Genomic DNA, 16,610 nt, shown 5'->3' with positions numbered 1-16,610 from the left:
CCTGCCATTCGGGAATGAGGAGTTCCCAGCGTGACTCTCCCTCTCTCCTGGCCCATCTGTGTCCCACGGCTAACAATGATAATAATAACTGGGGTATTTTTTAAGTGCTTACTATTCATTCATTCATTCAATCGTATTTATCGAGCGCTTACTGTGTGCGGAGCACTGGACTAAGCGCTTGGGAAGTACAAGTCGGCAACATATAGAGATGGTCCCTACCCAGCAGTGGGCTCACAGTCTAGTGGCAGAAAGGAAATGGAACCCACGACCTTCAAGGCCCTGCCCTGCTGAGAGCTCACCTCTTCCAGGAGGCCTTCCCAGACTGAGCCCCTTCCTTCCTCTCCCCCTCGTCCCCCTCTCCATCCCCCCCATCTTACCTCCTTCCCTTCCCCACAGCACCTGTATATATGTATATATGTTTGTACATATTTTTTACTCTATTTATTTATTTATTTATTTATTTATTTGTACATATCTATTCTATTTATTTTATTTTGTTAGTATGCTTGGTTTTGTTCTCCGTCTCCCCCTTTTAGACTGTGAGCCCACTGTTGGGTAGGGACTGTCTCTATATGTTGCCAATTTGTACTTCCCAAGCGCTTAGTCCAGTGCTCTGCACATAGTAAGCGCTCAATAAATACGATTGATGATGATGATGATGATGATGACCTCTGACCTCCAAGCCCGGAGAAGCAGCGTGGCTCCGTGGAAAGAGCCCGGGCTTCGGAGTCAGAGGTCACAGGTTCGAACCCGGCTCCGCCACTTGTCAGCTGAGTGACTTTGGGCAAGTCACTTCACTTCTCTGTGCCTCAGTTACCTCATCTGTGAAATGGGGATTAAGACTGTGAGCCCCCCGTGGGACAACCTGATCACCTTACTGTGCTTAGAACAGTGCTTTGCACATGGTAAGCGCTTAATGAATGCCAACATTGTTATTATTATTATTATTGAGTGCTTACTGTGTGCAGAGCACTGTACTAAGTGCTTGGGTAGTACAAGTTGGCAACATATAGAGACGGTCCCTACCCAACAACGGGCTCACGGTCTAGAAGGGAGTACTAGTAATAATAATAATAGTAATGGCATTTATTAAGCACTTCTTATTAAGCGTTCTAAGCACTGGGGAGGATACAAGGTAATCAGGTTGTCCCACGTAGGGCTCATAGTCTTAATCCCCATTTTACAGATGAGGTAACTGAGGCCCAGAGAAGTTTATGGTTGTACATATTTATTACTCTATTTATTTATTTATTTATTTATTTTACTTGTACATTTCTATCCTATTTTATTTTGTTGGTATGTTTGGTTCTGTTCTCTGTCTCCCCCTTTTAGACTGTGAGCCCACTGTTGGGTAGGGACTGTCTCTATGTGTTGCCAATTTGTACTTCCCAAGCGCTTAGTACAGTGCTCTGCACATAGTAAGCGCTCAATAAATACGATTGATTGATTGATTGATTGATTGATTGATTAAGTGCCTTGCCCAAAGTCACACAGCTGACAATTGGCAGAGCCGAGATTTGAACCCACGACCTCTGACTCCCAAGCCCGGGCTCTTTCCATTGAGCCACCCTGCTTCTCTAAGTGGGGTTGGTGGAGATCACTGGGGATCTCACTTTTGTCACTCAAGTCGAAAAGCAGTGTTGCCTTGTGGCCGGAGCACAGACCTGGGAGTTAGAAGCAGCGTGGCTCAGTGGAAAGAGCACAGGCTTTGGAGTCATAGGTCATGGGTTCAAATTCCGGCTCCGACACTTGTCAGGTGTGTGACTTTGGGCAAGTCACTTCACTTCTCTGTGCCTCAGTTCCCTCATCTGTAAAATGGGAATGAAGACTGTGAGCCCCCTGCAACCTGATCACCTTGCAACCTCCCCAGCACTTAGAACAGTGCTTTGCACATAGTAAGTGCTTAATAAATGCCATTAAAAAAAAAAAGACCTGGGTTCTAATCCCAGCTCCGCTACTTGTCTGCTCTGTGACCTTGAGCAAGTCAATTCACTTCTCTGGGCCTCAGTCACCTCATCTGTAAAACGGGGATTAAGACTGTGAGCCCTATTTGGGACATGGACTGTGTCAACCTGATTAGCTTGCACCTACCCCGGCACTTAGAACAGTGCCGGACACATAGTAAGCACTTAACAAATACCATAAAATAATAAGTAAATAAATAGCATTTATTGCACTCTGTGTGGTGAGCACAGTACTAAGTACTTGAGAGTACTAAGAGTACTAAGTACTCTTCTAGACTGTGAGCCCGCTGTTGGGTACGGACCGCCTCTATATGCTGCCAACTTGTACTTCCCAAGCGCTTAGTACAGTGCTCTGCACACTGTAAGCGCTCAATAAATACGATTGAATGAATGAATAAATGAATGAGAGAGTTCAATAGCGTTAGTAGTTGCAGTTCTCTAAACTGTAATTTCCTTGCGGACAGGTAATGTGTCTACCAACTCAAGCGCTTAGTACAGTGCTCTGCACACAGTAAGCACTCAATAAATATGATTGAATGAATGAATGAATGAACTCTGTTACATAGTACTCTCCCAAGTGCTTAGTGTAGTGCTCTGCACACAGTAAACGCTCAATAAATAGGATCGCTTGATTGGTAGCAGATACAATCCCTGCTATCAAGGAATTCACGGTGTAGCTGGGGAGACAGGCACTAAGATAAATTACAGATAGGAGGAAGTAATAGATTATGAAACCTATGAAGTATGTGTATTATGTAAAGAGAAAGTATATAGCTTACAATATAATGTGTAGCTTAATAATAATAATGATCCTATTTGTTAAGCGCTTACTATGTGCCAAGCACTGTTCTAAGCACTGGGGTAGATAGACGGTAATCAGGTTGTCCCCCGTGGGGCTCACAGTCTTCATCCCCATTTTACAGATGAGGTAACTGAGGCACAGAGAAGTTAAGTGCCTTGCCCAAGGTCACACAACAGACAATCAATCAATCAATCGTATTTATTGAGCGCTACTGTGTGCAGAGCACTGTACTAAGCGCTTGGGAAGTACAAGTTGGCAACATATAGAGACGGTCCCTACCCAGCAGTGGGCTCGCAGTCTAGTGGCAGAGAGGAAATAGAACCCACGACCTCTGACCTCCAAGCCCGGAGAAGCAGCGTGGCTCGGTGGAAAGAGCCTGGGCTTTGGAGTCTGAGGTCATGGGTTCAAATCCCGCCTCTGCCGATCATTCATTCATTCAATTGTATTTATTGAACGCTTACTGTGTATGGAGTACTGCACTAAGCGCTTGGGAAGTACAAGTTGGCAACATATAAAGACGGTCCCACATATAGAGAAGTGTGAAGCAGCGTAGCCTAGTAGGTAAAGCACGGGCCTGGAAGTTGGAGGACCTAGATTCATTCAATCGTATTTATTGAGCGCTTACTGTGTGCCGAGCACTGTACTAAGCACTGTACTAAGGTTCTAATTCCAGTGCCTCTACTTGTCGCCCCATTGTTGGGTAGGGACTGTCTCTATATGTTGCCAACTTGTACTTCCCAATCAATCAATCAATCAATCAATCGTATTTACTGAGCGCTTACTGTGTGCAGAGCACTGTAGTAAGCGCTTGGGAAGTACAAGTTGGCAACAGATAGAGACAGTCCCTACCCAACAGTGGGCTCACGGTCTAGAAGGGGGAGACAGAGAACAAAACCAAACATACTAACAAAATAAAATAAATAGATAGGTGTAAGTAAAATAAATGAATAAATAAATAGAGTAATAAATATGTACAAAGCGCCTGGTACAGTGCTCTGCACACAGTAAGCGCTCAATAAATATGATTGAATGAATGAATGACCTTGGGCAAGTCAACTTCTGGCATAGGGGATAGAGCACTGACCTGAGAGTCAGAAGGTCATGGGTTCTAATCCTACCTCTGCCACTTGTCTGCTCTGTGACCTCGGGCAAGTCACTTCACTTCTCTGAGCGTCAGTTCCCTCATCTGTCAAATGGGGATCAAGACTGTGAGCCCCACGTGGGACAGGGACTATGCACAACTCAACTTGCGTGTATCCACCCCAGCACTTAATACAGTGCCCAACACACAGTAAGTGCTTAACAAAAACCATAATTTATTATTAGTATTGTTCTCTGTGCCTCGGTTACCTCATTTGCAAAATGGGAATTAAGACTGTAAGCCCCAAGTGGGGCATGGACTGGTTAGCTTTATTTACCTCAGCGCTTAGTACAGTGCCCGGCACATAGTAAGCGCTTAACAAATACCAGGTTGGGTTCTGACTACTTAAGTGCTTAGTGGTGCAAAAATGCCGATGGGGCAGTTGGAGGATATAAGGTGGGGAGATGGAAATTAATTGGGGCAGACCTCCGGGAAAAGTGATTTCAGAAGGGCCTTGAAGATGGGGAGAACTGTGCAAGAGAGGCAAGAATGAGGCCCAAAAAGTAGCTTGTCTTAGGAGGAATGGAGAGTGTGAGCTGGCATGTAGTGAGAGGAGAGTGGGGTGTAGGGGGAGTGAGCTGAGCGACTTAAAGCCCAATGGCGAAGAGTTTCTGCTTGACGCAGAGAGGACTGGAAGTTTTTGAGGAACGGAGAGACGTGTGTAAAGAGATGTTAAAAAGTGATCCAGGCCAAAGAGTGAAGTATGGACTGAAGAGGGAAGAGACTGGAGGCAGGGAGGTCAGAGGATGGTGGTCACTTGGAGGACGACGAGGAGGAGCAAGCCTGGAGATGTTGTTCTCCGTGCTCAATGCTTTTCTCATCTGAGGAGTTTCCTTGCTGGTTTTGAGCACAGATTCATTCATTCATTCAATGGTATTTATTGAGCGCTTACTGTGTGCAGAGCACTGGACTAAGTGCTTGGGAAGCACAAGTTGGCAACATCTAGAGACGGTCCCTACCCAACAGCGGGCTCACGGTCTAGAAAGGGGAGCCAGATGACAAAACAAAACATGGAGACGGGTGTCAAAATCGTCAGAACAAATAGAATTGAAGCTATATGCACATCATTAACAAAATAAATAGAATAGTAAATATGTACAAGTAAAATGAATAGAGTCATAAATCTGTACAAGTGTATATACAGGTGCTGTGGGGTGGGGAAGGAGGGAGGGCGGGTGGGATGGGGAGGAGGAGAGGGAAAAGGGGGCTCAGTGTGGGAAGGCCTCTTGGAGGAGGTGAGCTCTGTCTTTGAAGGGAGGTAGAGAGATAGTTTTGCGGATGTGTGGAGGGAGGGCATTCCAGCCCAGGGGGAGGACGTGGGCCGGGGGTCGATGGTGGGACAGGAGAGAACGAGGCCCAGTGAGGAGGTGAGCGGCGGCAGAGGAGCGGAGGGTGCGGGCTGGGCTGGAGAAGGAGAGAAGGGAGGTGGGGGGGGGGGCGAGGGATGGACAGCCTGGAAGCCCAGAGTGAGGAGTTTTTGCTTGATGCCTAGGTTGACAGGCAGCAACTGGAGATTTTTGAGGATGCAGCTTGATCTAGTAGATAAGGCACAGACCTAGGAGTCCGAAGGGCCCGGGCTCTAATCCTGACTCTGCCCCTTGTCTGCTGTGAGACCCTAGGCAAGTCATCATCAATCGTATTTATTGAGCAGAGAGGACTTCTCTGTACCTCGGTTACCACATCTGTAAAATGGGGACTGAGACTGTGAGCTCCATGTGGGACAGGGACTGTGTCCAACCTGATTACTTTGTATCTACCCCAGCACTTAGTACGGTGCCCGGCGCATAGTGCTTAACAAAAGCCACAGTTATTATTATCATTATTAGTATTAGATGCAGTCAGAAGCAGGTAGAGGGGACCTGACAGCAACAGCTAGAGGAAACAGCTCTCAGGCCTCCTCCTCCTCCCAGGATTGCAATCACTCCTCCTTGGACAAGAGCTCTGGCCCCTCATGAGAGAGTTGCTCCCCATATATGTTTCGTTTTGTCATTTGTCTCCCCGTTCTAGACAGTGAGCCCATTGTTGGGTAGGGACCGTCTCTGTATGTTGCCAACTTGTTCTTCCCAAGTGCTTAGTACAGTGCTCTGCCCACAGCGCTCAATAAATACGATTGAATGAATGAATGAATATCCCAGTATCCTCGTTCCCAGCCTCCCAGCCTCCGAATCGGAGCACCTTGCCTTGCCCGCTCCCCATCAAGGCCTGGGTCCCTGTGCGCAGCTGTCCTGGCCCTGCCAGTCATCATCATCATCATCAATCATATTTATTGAGCGCTTACTGTGTGCAGAGCACTGTACTAAGCGCTTGGGAAGTACAAGTTGGCAACATATAGAGACAGTCCCTACCCAATAGTGGGCTCAAGTCCTCCTCACGCTGACCAAACAGGGGACCAATCCATCCCTGCACTGCAGCTCTCGGCTCCGGGAGAAGGGGAAATATGCCGGGGCACGCAGCGGGCAGAGGCTGGTGGCATCTCACTAAACTGGCTTTGTCTCCTTTTCTTGCAGCCAACAGCTCCCTCCTGGGCGGTGGCGGCGGTGAGTCTGACCTTGTCGGTTTCTCTTGGCGTCGTTTGGGTTGGGTTCTCCCCATTTCCACCCTTTTTCCCTCCCTCTCTCCCTCCACCTGCCCCTCCTTCCATCCTCCAGGAATCCCACTGTCTCCCTTGCCCCCCGTCCCCCCAGCCTCCCGTTATTTTTGTTGTTCTCATTCCCCTTTTCCTATCTCTTCCCCATAATTTTTCTATCTCCTCTTTTCCCTCTTCCCTCACATTCTCTTCCCCATCTTGGTCTACCTCCACCTTTTCTTCGTCTTACTTTCCATCTCCTCTTCTTTTTTCTCTTCTTTTCCCTCTCTGTCCCTCCAGCCCCGCCCCGACCTCCACACACAAGCGTGCACGCATACCCCCCAACACACACAAACACACTCACACATCCTCTGTTCTCCCTTCCTGCCGTCCACCCCCGTTCTGCTCTCCCCACTATCTACCCAGGGCCTTCTTGTCCCACCCCGAGAGATGCCCTTGATGTTTATGTGGCCCTTTGGGACATGTGACCTCCCAAAACAGACTCCAGATCCCAGGGCTCAGGCATCACCTCGACACCCTGGGCTCCTCTGACCTTCCCCCAGTTGGTGACCAGGGGCCCCAGGCTCTGCTCCCTCTGGAAGGTGACAAGAGCAGGGCAGTACCCTGGGGGTCCCTGGGGGTCAGTCCCTGAGTGGCTAGACAGTGCCCAGTTGGCTCGGCCTTCCCTGGCCCGGTCCCCGCTGTGCCTGGGTCCCCCTCTGTGCCCCCTCTGGGCCTAGCACTGTGCCCAGCTCTGTGCCCAGCTCTGTGCCGGTCCCGCGCCGGCTGTTGGGCCCGGCTGTCAGCCGCCGTAGTGTCAGCAGATGATGGGTGAGCCGGGGAGCGGAGGTTAATGCGCCGCAGCATCAATCCCCGGGCCGCCTGCCTCCCGCGGGCGGGTGGGCGGTGGGTGGGTGGGGGGCCCGGAGCCCGGGCCAGCTTCTAAAAGCGGGCACACTGAAAGGGGCCGCGGGGTCACGGATAAATAAACAGCACATTAAGAGCTCTCGATGCTTGGCGGGGTAGGATGAGATGGGGCGGTGGAGTGGGGGTGGGCATGGGGAAGGTGAGGAGGGGCGAGGAGAGCGCAGCAGGATGGGATGGGGCGATGGGGCTGGGTTGGGGAGAGGAGGGGAGCGGGGCAGGGGTGTGAGGCCCTGGGCACAGTGGGGGCACAGTGGGGGCTGGGCTAGGGAAGGCTGGGCAGACTGGGCACTCCTTAGCCCCTCAGGGACCCCCAGGGACCCTCAGGGCACTGTCCTGCTCTTGTCACCTTCCAGAGGGAGAAGGGCCTGAGGCCTCCAAGAAGCCTCCAGGTGCTACTGTGAGGCCTGAGCCCTGGGATCTGGAGTCTGGGTGGGGATGCTGTTTTTTTTTTAATAATAATAATAATAATAATAATAATAATAATGGCATTTGTTGAACACTTAATAAGTGCAAAGCACTGTTCCAAGCACTGGGGAGGATACAAGGGGATCAGGTTGTCCCACGTGAGGCTCACAGTCTTAATCACCATTTTACAGATGAAGGAACTGAGGCCCAGAGAAGTGACGTGACTTCCCCAGAGTCACACAGCTGACAAATAGCGGAGCCGAGATTTGAACCCATGACCTCTGACTCCCAAGCCTGTGCTCCTTCCATTGAGCCACGCTACTTTTTTCTGAGAGTCCCCCCACCCTCCACCCCTTCCCACGGCTCCAGTCCTCCTTCCTACACCGCGTCCCAGGCTCCCGGCCGGGGGCCAGCGTGGGGGCTGCAGGCCGTAAGGTGTCCGGGCCGGTCCACGGGTCCGGAGGGGTGTGCTGGCCACCTCCCGATGGGAGTCGAGCCTAGGGGAGAGCTGACCCACAAAAACTTTCCGTGAACTGTGGACTGGCGGTGGCTCGGTCGGACAGCCGGCTGTGGGCTCCCCTCCACCCGTGCCCAGGGGCCTACGTGGCCGCGGTCTCCGTGGCCCTAATGGATAAGAGCCAGAAGGACCTGGGTTCTGATCCCGGCTCCGCCACTTGTCTGTTGTGTGACCGTGGGCAAGTCGCTTCACTTCCCTGGGCCTCAGTTATCTCATCTGTAAAATGGGGATGAAGAACATGAGTCCCATGTGGGACTGTAAGCTCATTGTGGGCAGGGAATCTGTCTGTTTATTGTTGCATTATACTCTTCCATGTACTTAGTACAGTGCTCTGCACACAGTAAGTGCTCAATAAATAAGATTGAATGAATGAATGACATGGACTGTGTCCATCCTGATTAGCTTGTATCACCTGTCCACATGTTTTGTTTTGTTGTCCGTCTCCCCATTCTAGACTGTGAGCCCGTTGTTGGGTAGGGACCGTCTCTATATGTTGCCAACTTGTACTTCCCAAGTGCTTAGTACAGTGCTCTGTACACAGTAAGCACTCAATAAATACAATTGAATGAATGAATGAATCTACCCCAGCACTTAGAACAGTGCCTGGCCCATAGTAGTTGTTCCTAGACTGAGCCCCCTTTTCCCTCTCCTCCTCCCCATCCCCCACTCTGCCCTACCTCCTTCCCCTCCCCACAGCACCTGTATATATGTTGGTACAGATTTATCACTCTATTTCACTTGTACATATTTACTATTCTATTTATTTTGTTAATGATGTGCATCTAGCTTTAATTCTATTTGTTCTGACAACTTGACACCTGTCTACATGTTTTGTTTTGTTGTCTGTCTCCCCCTTCTAGACTGTGAGCCCGTTGTTGGGTAGAGACCGTCTCTATATACTGCTGACTTGTACTTCCCAAGTGCTTAGTCCAGTGCTCTGCACACAGTAAGCGCTCAATAAATACGATTGAATGAATGAATGAATAGTAAGCACTTAACAAATACCATTTTTAAAAAACAATAAAAAAAATCCCAGAGCTTTAAAGGTGGAGGTGTCCAATGAGAAGTCTCTCAACAGCCCTGCTGAGGAGGTGGTGGTGATGGTGAAGGAGAAACTGTAAGCTTGTTGTGGACAGGGAATGTATCTACTAACTGTGTTATAGTTACCCTCCCAAGTGCTTAGTATAGTGTTCTGCAAACAGTAAGTGCTGAATAAATACTGTTGATTGATTGATAGATTGATTGAGAACTGGAAATGGTGCTTAGTATAGTGCTCTGCACACAGTAAGCGTTCAATAAATACGATTGAATGAATGAATGAATAGTGGAGGTCGGAGCTCTTCCCGGTGCTCTTTATGCCAGCAAGAGATGGAGAATGTTGAGCATCCTGAGGGCAGGGGATGGATCGTCTCTTATATTAGGTAGCAGCGTGGCCTAGTTCATTCATTCATTCAATCATATTTATTGAGCGCTTACTGTGTGCAGAGCACTGTACTAAGCGCTTGGGAAGTACAAGTTGGCAACATATAGAGACGGCCCCTACCCAACAGTGGCCTAGTGGAAAGAGTCCAGGCCTGAGAGTCAGAGGATCTGGGTTCTAATCCTCATTCTGCCACCTACCTGTCCTTGGGTAGGTCACATGACTTCTAAGTGCCTCAGTTTCCTCATCTGCAACATGGGGGTTAAATACCTCTTCCCCCTCTCAGACTGTGAACCCCATGTTCGTTCAATCGTATTTATTGAGCATTTACTGTGTGCAAAGCACTGTACTAAGCGCTTATGTGGGACATCTGTGATATGTCTGACCTTGAACTTACCCCTATGTCTGCTACATAGTAAGCACTTAACAAATGCCACAGTTGTCAATTAATCAAGCAATCAAGTTTATTGAGTGCTTATTGTGTGTGGAGCACTGAACTAAGGGCTTGGGAAAATACAATATAACAGAGTTGCTAGACACACTCCTTGCCCAATAATTATGGTTATCATATCCTCCTAAGCGCTTAGTGCTCCACTCTGCCCGCAGTACATACTCAATAAATACCACTGATCGATTAATTAAAGGAGCAGCCAAACACAGCTTTCATTCATTCATTCAGTTGTATTTACCAAGCACTTGCAGTGTGCAAAACCCTACTCAGAGCTTGGGAGAGTACAATATAACAACAAACAGACACATCCCTGCCCGCAATGGGTTCACAGTCTAGAGGAGACATATATTAATATAAATAAATAAATAACAAATATGCATGTGTGCTGTGAGGATGGGAGGGAGGATGAATGAAAGAGAAATTAAGAGTGGCACGAAGGGAGTGGGAAAAGAGGAGAGGAGGGCTTAGTCTGGGAAGGCTTCTTGGAGGAGATGGGCATTCAATAAGGCTTTGAAGTAGGGTAGAGCAATTATCTGTCTAAGACTGTGAGCCTCCTGTGGGACAACCTGATCACCTTGTAACCTCCCCAGTGCTTAGAACAGTGCTTTGCACATAGTAAGCGCTTAATAAATGCCATTATTATTATTGTTGTTATTATATGAGGAGGGAGGGCATTCCAGGCCAGAGGTAAGATGTGGGCGAGAGGTCAGCAGCAAGATAGACAAGATGGAGGGACAGTTGTCACATCAGCTGTCGACTGGGATGATTTTCTCAGCCCTGGGCAAGTCACTTGGCTTCTCTGTGCCTCAGTTAACTCATCCGTAAAATGGAGATTAAGACTGTGAGCCCTATGTGGGATAAGGACTGTGTACAACCCAATTAACTTGTAGCTACCCTAGTGCTTAGCACAGTGTCTGGAACAGAGTAAGCAGTTAACGAATACCATTATTATTATTATTATTGTTATTTTTTTAATGGTACTAGTTAAGTGCTTACTCTGTGCCAGGCACTGGGTTGGAAACAGTCCCTGTTACAGATGAAGTAACTGAGGCCCAGAGAAGTGAAGTGACTTGCTCAAGGTCACCCAGCAGACAAATCCCAGCCAGGCCCGTGGTCTGTCCTCAAGGCCATGCTGCTTCTGTATGAGGATGCCCACTTTGATCCTCGTTGACTCTCGTCCACTCATTTTAGCCCAAATTAGCCCAAGATCGTAATAATAATAATAATAATAATGGCATTTGTTAAGTGCTTACTATGTGCAAAGCACTGTTCTAAGTGCTGGGGAAGTTACAAGGTGATGAGGTTGTCCCACGGGGGGCTCACAGTCTTAATCCCCATTTTCCAGATGAGGTAACTGAGGCACAGAGAAGTGAGGTGACTTGCCCAAAGTCACCCAGCTGACAAATCAATCAATCAATCAATCGTATTTATTGAGCGCTTGCTGTGTGCAGAGCACTGTACTAAGCGCTTGGGAAGTACAAGCTGGCAACATATAGAGAGAGTCCCTACCCAACATTGGGCTCACAGTCTAGAAGGCGGAGCCGGGATTTGAACCCATGACCTCTGACTCCAGAGCTCTTTCCTTTGAACCACGCTGCTTCCAATATGGCCCGCCTTGGCCAGTGTTGGCCCACGTTGGCCTGTGTTGACCCCCATTGACACGTATTGGTCCATGATGGTCTGCCTTGGCCAGTGTTGCCCGTGTTGACCCGTGTCAGCCCAGATTGGTCCACGTTGGCCTGTGCCGGCCTTGTCCGATGCTGCCCTCCCTCTGGGGTTCCAGGAAGGAGGAGGGTGTTGGCGTGGTGTTCCTTGTGCACCGGATTAGGGCCTGGGAATGACTCTCCCTGTCTTCCCTGGGGGTCCCAGCGGGCCTCCCTCCAGAGGGAGGGAAGGAGTCGGAGAGGGCCTGGGCAGCAGGAGTCCGCCGGAGTTGTCTTGTGCCTCTCTGCCCTTGGCGGAGATGGAGGGGATCTTCCAGTGGGGAGGAAGTCAGGCCCCGTCCTCATCCCTGTCCCGTCCTCATCACTGTCCCTGTCCCGTCCGGCCTACTAATGCCGCTGGAGATTTATGGGCCCGGCGGTGTGAGCCCGCTGCCGTCAGAGGGACTGTCAGCCGCTTAATGGGATTGCACTCCACGGGGAGAGAAGGTTGGGGCTGCTGACCTGCAAACCCTGCAGAGCAGGCCATGGCGGGGGCCAGAGACAGCGAGGGGACAGTGGGAAGCGTTCTCGCCTGTCCCGCCATCGACCCCCAGCCCACGTCATCCCCTGGGCCTGGAATGCCCTCCCTCTGCCCATCCGCCAAGCTAGCTCTCTTCCTCCCTTCAAGGCCCTGCTGCGAGCTCACCTCCTCCAGGAGGCCTTCCCAGACTGAGCCCCTTCCTTCCTCTCCCCCTCGCCCCCCTCTCCATCCCCCCATCTTACCTCCTTCCCTTCCCCACAGCACCTGTATATATGTATATATGTTTGTACATATTTATTACTCTATTTATTTATTTGTTTATTTTACTTGTACATATCTATTCTATTTATTTTATTTTGTTAGTATGTTTGGTTTTGTTCTCTGTCTCCCCCTTTTAGACTGTGAGCCCACTGTTGGGTAGGGACTGTCTCTATATGTTGCCAATTTGTACTTCCCAAGCGCTTAATACAGTGCTCTGCACATAGTAAGCGCTCAATAAATGCGATTGATGATGATGATGATGACCTCAACAGTAAATGAGGATTTTGCTGCAAAAACAGCTTGGCCTTCTCTAAGCTTTTCCTGGGGAATCTTGCTCTCTCCTCTATTCCCAACTTTCTTCCCCAGCTCGGGCCCAGGCCCCTGGGATCCAAATCCAGAGCTCCGACAGCAGAGCGGAAGAGATGCCGATGCCGGATCAGGCAAACCGGCAGTGTGGCCTCGTGGATAGATCATGAGACTGGGAGTCAGAGGACCTGGGTTCTAATCCCAGCTGTGCCACTTAATACTAATAATGTGGTATTTGTTAAGCACTTACTAGGTACCAAACACTGTTCTAAACACTGGGGTAGATACAAGGTAGTCAGGTTGTCCCACGTGGGGTTCACAGTCTTCATCCCCATTTTACAGATGAGGGAACTGAGGCACAGAGATGTGAAGTGGCTTGCCCAAGGTCACACAGCAGACAAGTGGTAGAGCCAGGATTAGAACCCACATCCTCTGACTCCCAAGCCCGGGCTCTCTCCACTAATAATAATAATAATGATGGCATTTATTAAGCGCTTACTATGTGCAAAGCACTGTTCTAAGTGCTGGGGAGGTTACAAGGTGATCAGGTTGTCCCACACGGGGCTCACAGTCTCAATCCCCATTTTACAGATGAGGGAACTGAGGCACAGAGAGGTTAAGTGACTTGCCCAAGGTCACACAGCGGACAATTGGCGGAGCTGGGGTTTGAACCCATGACCTCTGACTCCCAAGCCCGGGCTCTTTCCACTAAGCCACGCTGCGTCTCACTTGCCTACTCTATGACCTTGGGCAAGTCAATTCAATTCTCAGTGCTTCAGCTTCCTCATCTGCAAATGGGGATTAAATAGCTGTTCTCCCCTTCTTAGTCTCCGAGCCCCACATGGGACTGGGATTGTGTCTGACCTGATTATCTTGTAACATTGTATCCTCCCCATTGCTTAGAGCAGTGCTTTGCACATAGTAAGCACTTAATAAATGTCATTATTATTATTATTATTATCTTGCATCTACCCCAGCACTTAGTATGGTGTTTGCCACAGAGTAAGAAATTAACCAGTGCCTTTATTTTTATTATTATTATTATTATTGTTATTATTATTATTATCATGACAAGAAGCAGCATGGCCTAGTAAAAAGAGCACAGGCCTAGAAGTCAGAGGACCTACCTCGGTAAATCATTTAACTTCTCTGTGCCTCAGTTTCCTCATCTATGTGAAACTGTGAGCCCCACGTGGGACAGGGACTGTGTCCAACCTGATTAGCTTGTATCTACCACAGGGCTTAGTACAGTGCCTGGCACATAATAAGCACATAACAAATACCACAATTATTAGTAGTAGAAGTAATAATAATATTACTACTATAAATAATATTAGTAAAAATAATAGTATTATCAGAGGTCCCTTCCAGCCCAGGAACCTGTCTCAGAAAAGGTAACAGGATGCTTGGGAAGGGCAAGAGTGGGGACCACTCTCCTGACACAGTGCCAAAGTCTAGGGACTTAGCAGAGGATCTGTGTTTTAAACCCTGCTCCTCCACTTGTCTGCTGTGTGAACTTAGGCAAGTCACTTTACTTCTCTGTGCCCCAGTTACCTCATCTGTAAAATGGGGATGAAGACTGTGAGCCCCATGTGGGACAGGGACTGCATCCAACTTAATTAGCTTGTATCTACCCCAGTACTTTGAACAGTGCCTGGCACATAGTAAGCACATAACAAATACCACAATTATTATTAGTAGTAGTAATAATAATATTACTACTATAAATAATATTAGTAAAAATAATAATATTATCAGCGGTCCCTTCCAGCCCAGGAACCTGTCTCAGAAAAGGTAACAGGATGCTTGGGAAGGGCAAGAGTGGCGACCACTCTCCTGACACAGTGCCAAAGTCTAGGGACTTAGCAGAGGATCTGTGTTTTAAACCCTGCTCCTCCACTTGTCTGCTGTGTGAACTTAGGCAAGTCACTTTACTTCTCTGTGCCCCAGTTACCTCATCTGTAAAATGGGGATGAAGACTGTGAGCCCCATGTGGGACAGGGACTGCGTCCAACTTGATTAGCTTGGATCTACCCCAGTACTTTGAACAGTGCCTGGCACATAGTAAGCACATAACAAATACCACAATTATTATTAGTAGTAGTAATAATAATATTACTACTATAAATAATATTAGTAAAAATAATAATATTATCAGCGGTCCCTTCCAGCCCAGGAACCTGTCTCAGAAAAGGTAACAGGATGCTTGGGAAGGGCAAGAGTGGCGACCACTCTCCTGACACAGTGCCAAAGTCTAGGGACTTAGCAGAGGATCTGTGTTTTAAACCCTGCTCCTCCACTTGTCTGCTGTGTGAACTTAGGCAAGTCACTTTACTTCTCTGTGCCCCAGTTACCTCATCTGTAAAATGGGGATGAAGACTGTGAGCCCCATGTGGGACAGGGACTGCGTCCAACTTGATTAGCTTGGATCTACCCCAGTACTTTGAACAGTGCCTGGCACATAGTAAGCACATAACAAATACCACAATTATTATTAGTAGTAGTAATAATAATATTACTACTATAAATAATATTAGTAAAAATAATAACATTATCAGAGGTCCCTGCCAGCCCAGGAACCTGTCTCGAAAAGGTAACAGGATGCTTGGGAAGGGCGGAGTGGCGACCACTCTCCTGATACAGTGCCAAAGTCTAGGGACTTAGCAGAGGATCTGTGTTTTAAACCCTGCTCCACCACTTGTCTGCTGTGTGAACTTAGGCAAGTCACTTTACTTCTCTGTGCCCCAGTTACCTCATCTGTAAAATGGGGATGAAGACTGTGAGCCCCATGTGGGACAGGGACTGCGTCCAACTTGATTAGGTTGGATCTACCCCAGTATTTTGAACAGTGCCTGGCACATAGTAAGAGCTTACTAAATGCCATTTTTTTTTAAAAAAGGGCACTCCCCTCCATGAACCTTCCTCCCTGTCCCCAAGGGGCCTGGACCTGGGCCTGAAGGAAGTGGTGGCCATTTAGAAAATCCTTCCCCAGCCCTGGTTGACATGACTCGTTTTCCCTCCCGACTCTCAGCCCACTCAGTTCACTCCTGGGCCAGGCTTCTTCTAGACTGTGAGCCCACTGTTGGGTAGGGACCGTCTCTATAAGCTGCCAACTTGTACTTCCCAAGCGCTTAGTACAGTGCTCTGCGCACAGTAAGTGCTCAATAAATACGATTGATTGATTGATTGATTCAGAGGCCCAAGGTATCCCACCTCCCTGGACGCCCACCTTTCTCCCTTCTCTCCCCTCCTCCTCCCCCCATCCTGGGCCTGGCCCGGCTGTGTAGAGGTGATGCCAAACCTACTCCGGGTTTTACAGCTTCAGTGAAAGCCTTTTACCGGGTCAATAAAGATTTTTAAAAAGCTCTCCTATTGTGCGTTAAAAAATAGAGGTAGGGGCTTTAAATCAGAAACTAAATCAACAAAACCCTGACAAGCTTCTCTCTTGTTTATTAGGACTGAAATGTTTACCCTGCGATAAGAAACAGTGCTTTCACCGGGAGATTTGTGTTCTATTTTTCAATTACCACTAGTCTTTCTCTGCCACTTTTGCACTAAAGGGATAATAAATGTATCGGAGCGTTTCAATTATTCATCTAAATCATGAATGTGCCTCTGCCACCACACCGGGCATAGTGACAGATTAATTCAGGGGCTCCTTCCTCC

General features: G+C 48.5%; 1 protein-coding gene across 2 annotated transcripts in view; it reads left to right on the top strand.

Annotated features, from left to right (window-relative positions):
* MACROD1 (mono-ADP ribosylhydrolase 1) overlaps positions 1 to 16,610 on the top strand; it is a 410,094-nt gene that overhangs the window by 327,412 nt on the left and 66,072 nt on the right. For both annotated transcript variants that reach the window (XM_038764529.1, XM_038764531.1), the window contains exon 4: positions 6,415 to 6,444. In XM_038764529.1, the coding sequence (XP_038620457.1) occupies positions 6,415 to 6,444 (30 nt within the window). The remainder of the gene's footprint in view (positions 1 to 6,414; positions 6,445 to 16,610) is intronic.

Source organism: Tachyglossus aculeatus, chromosome 22 (assembly GCF_015852505.1).
Source record: "Tachyglossus aculeatus isolate mTacAcu1 chromosome 22, mTacAcu1.pri, whole genome shotgun sequence".
Taxonomy (NCBI): Eukaryota; Metazoa; Chordata; class Mammalia; order Monotremata; family Tachyglossidae; genus Tachyglossus; species Tachyglossus aculeatus.
The sequence above is the reverse complement of the archived record's forward strand: the minus strand, read 5'-3'. Positions and strand labels throughout refer to the sequence as shown.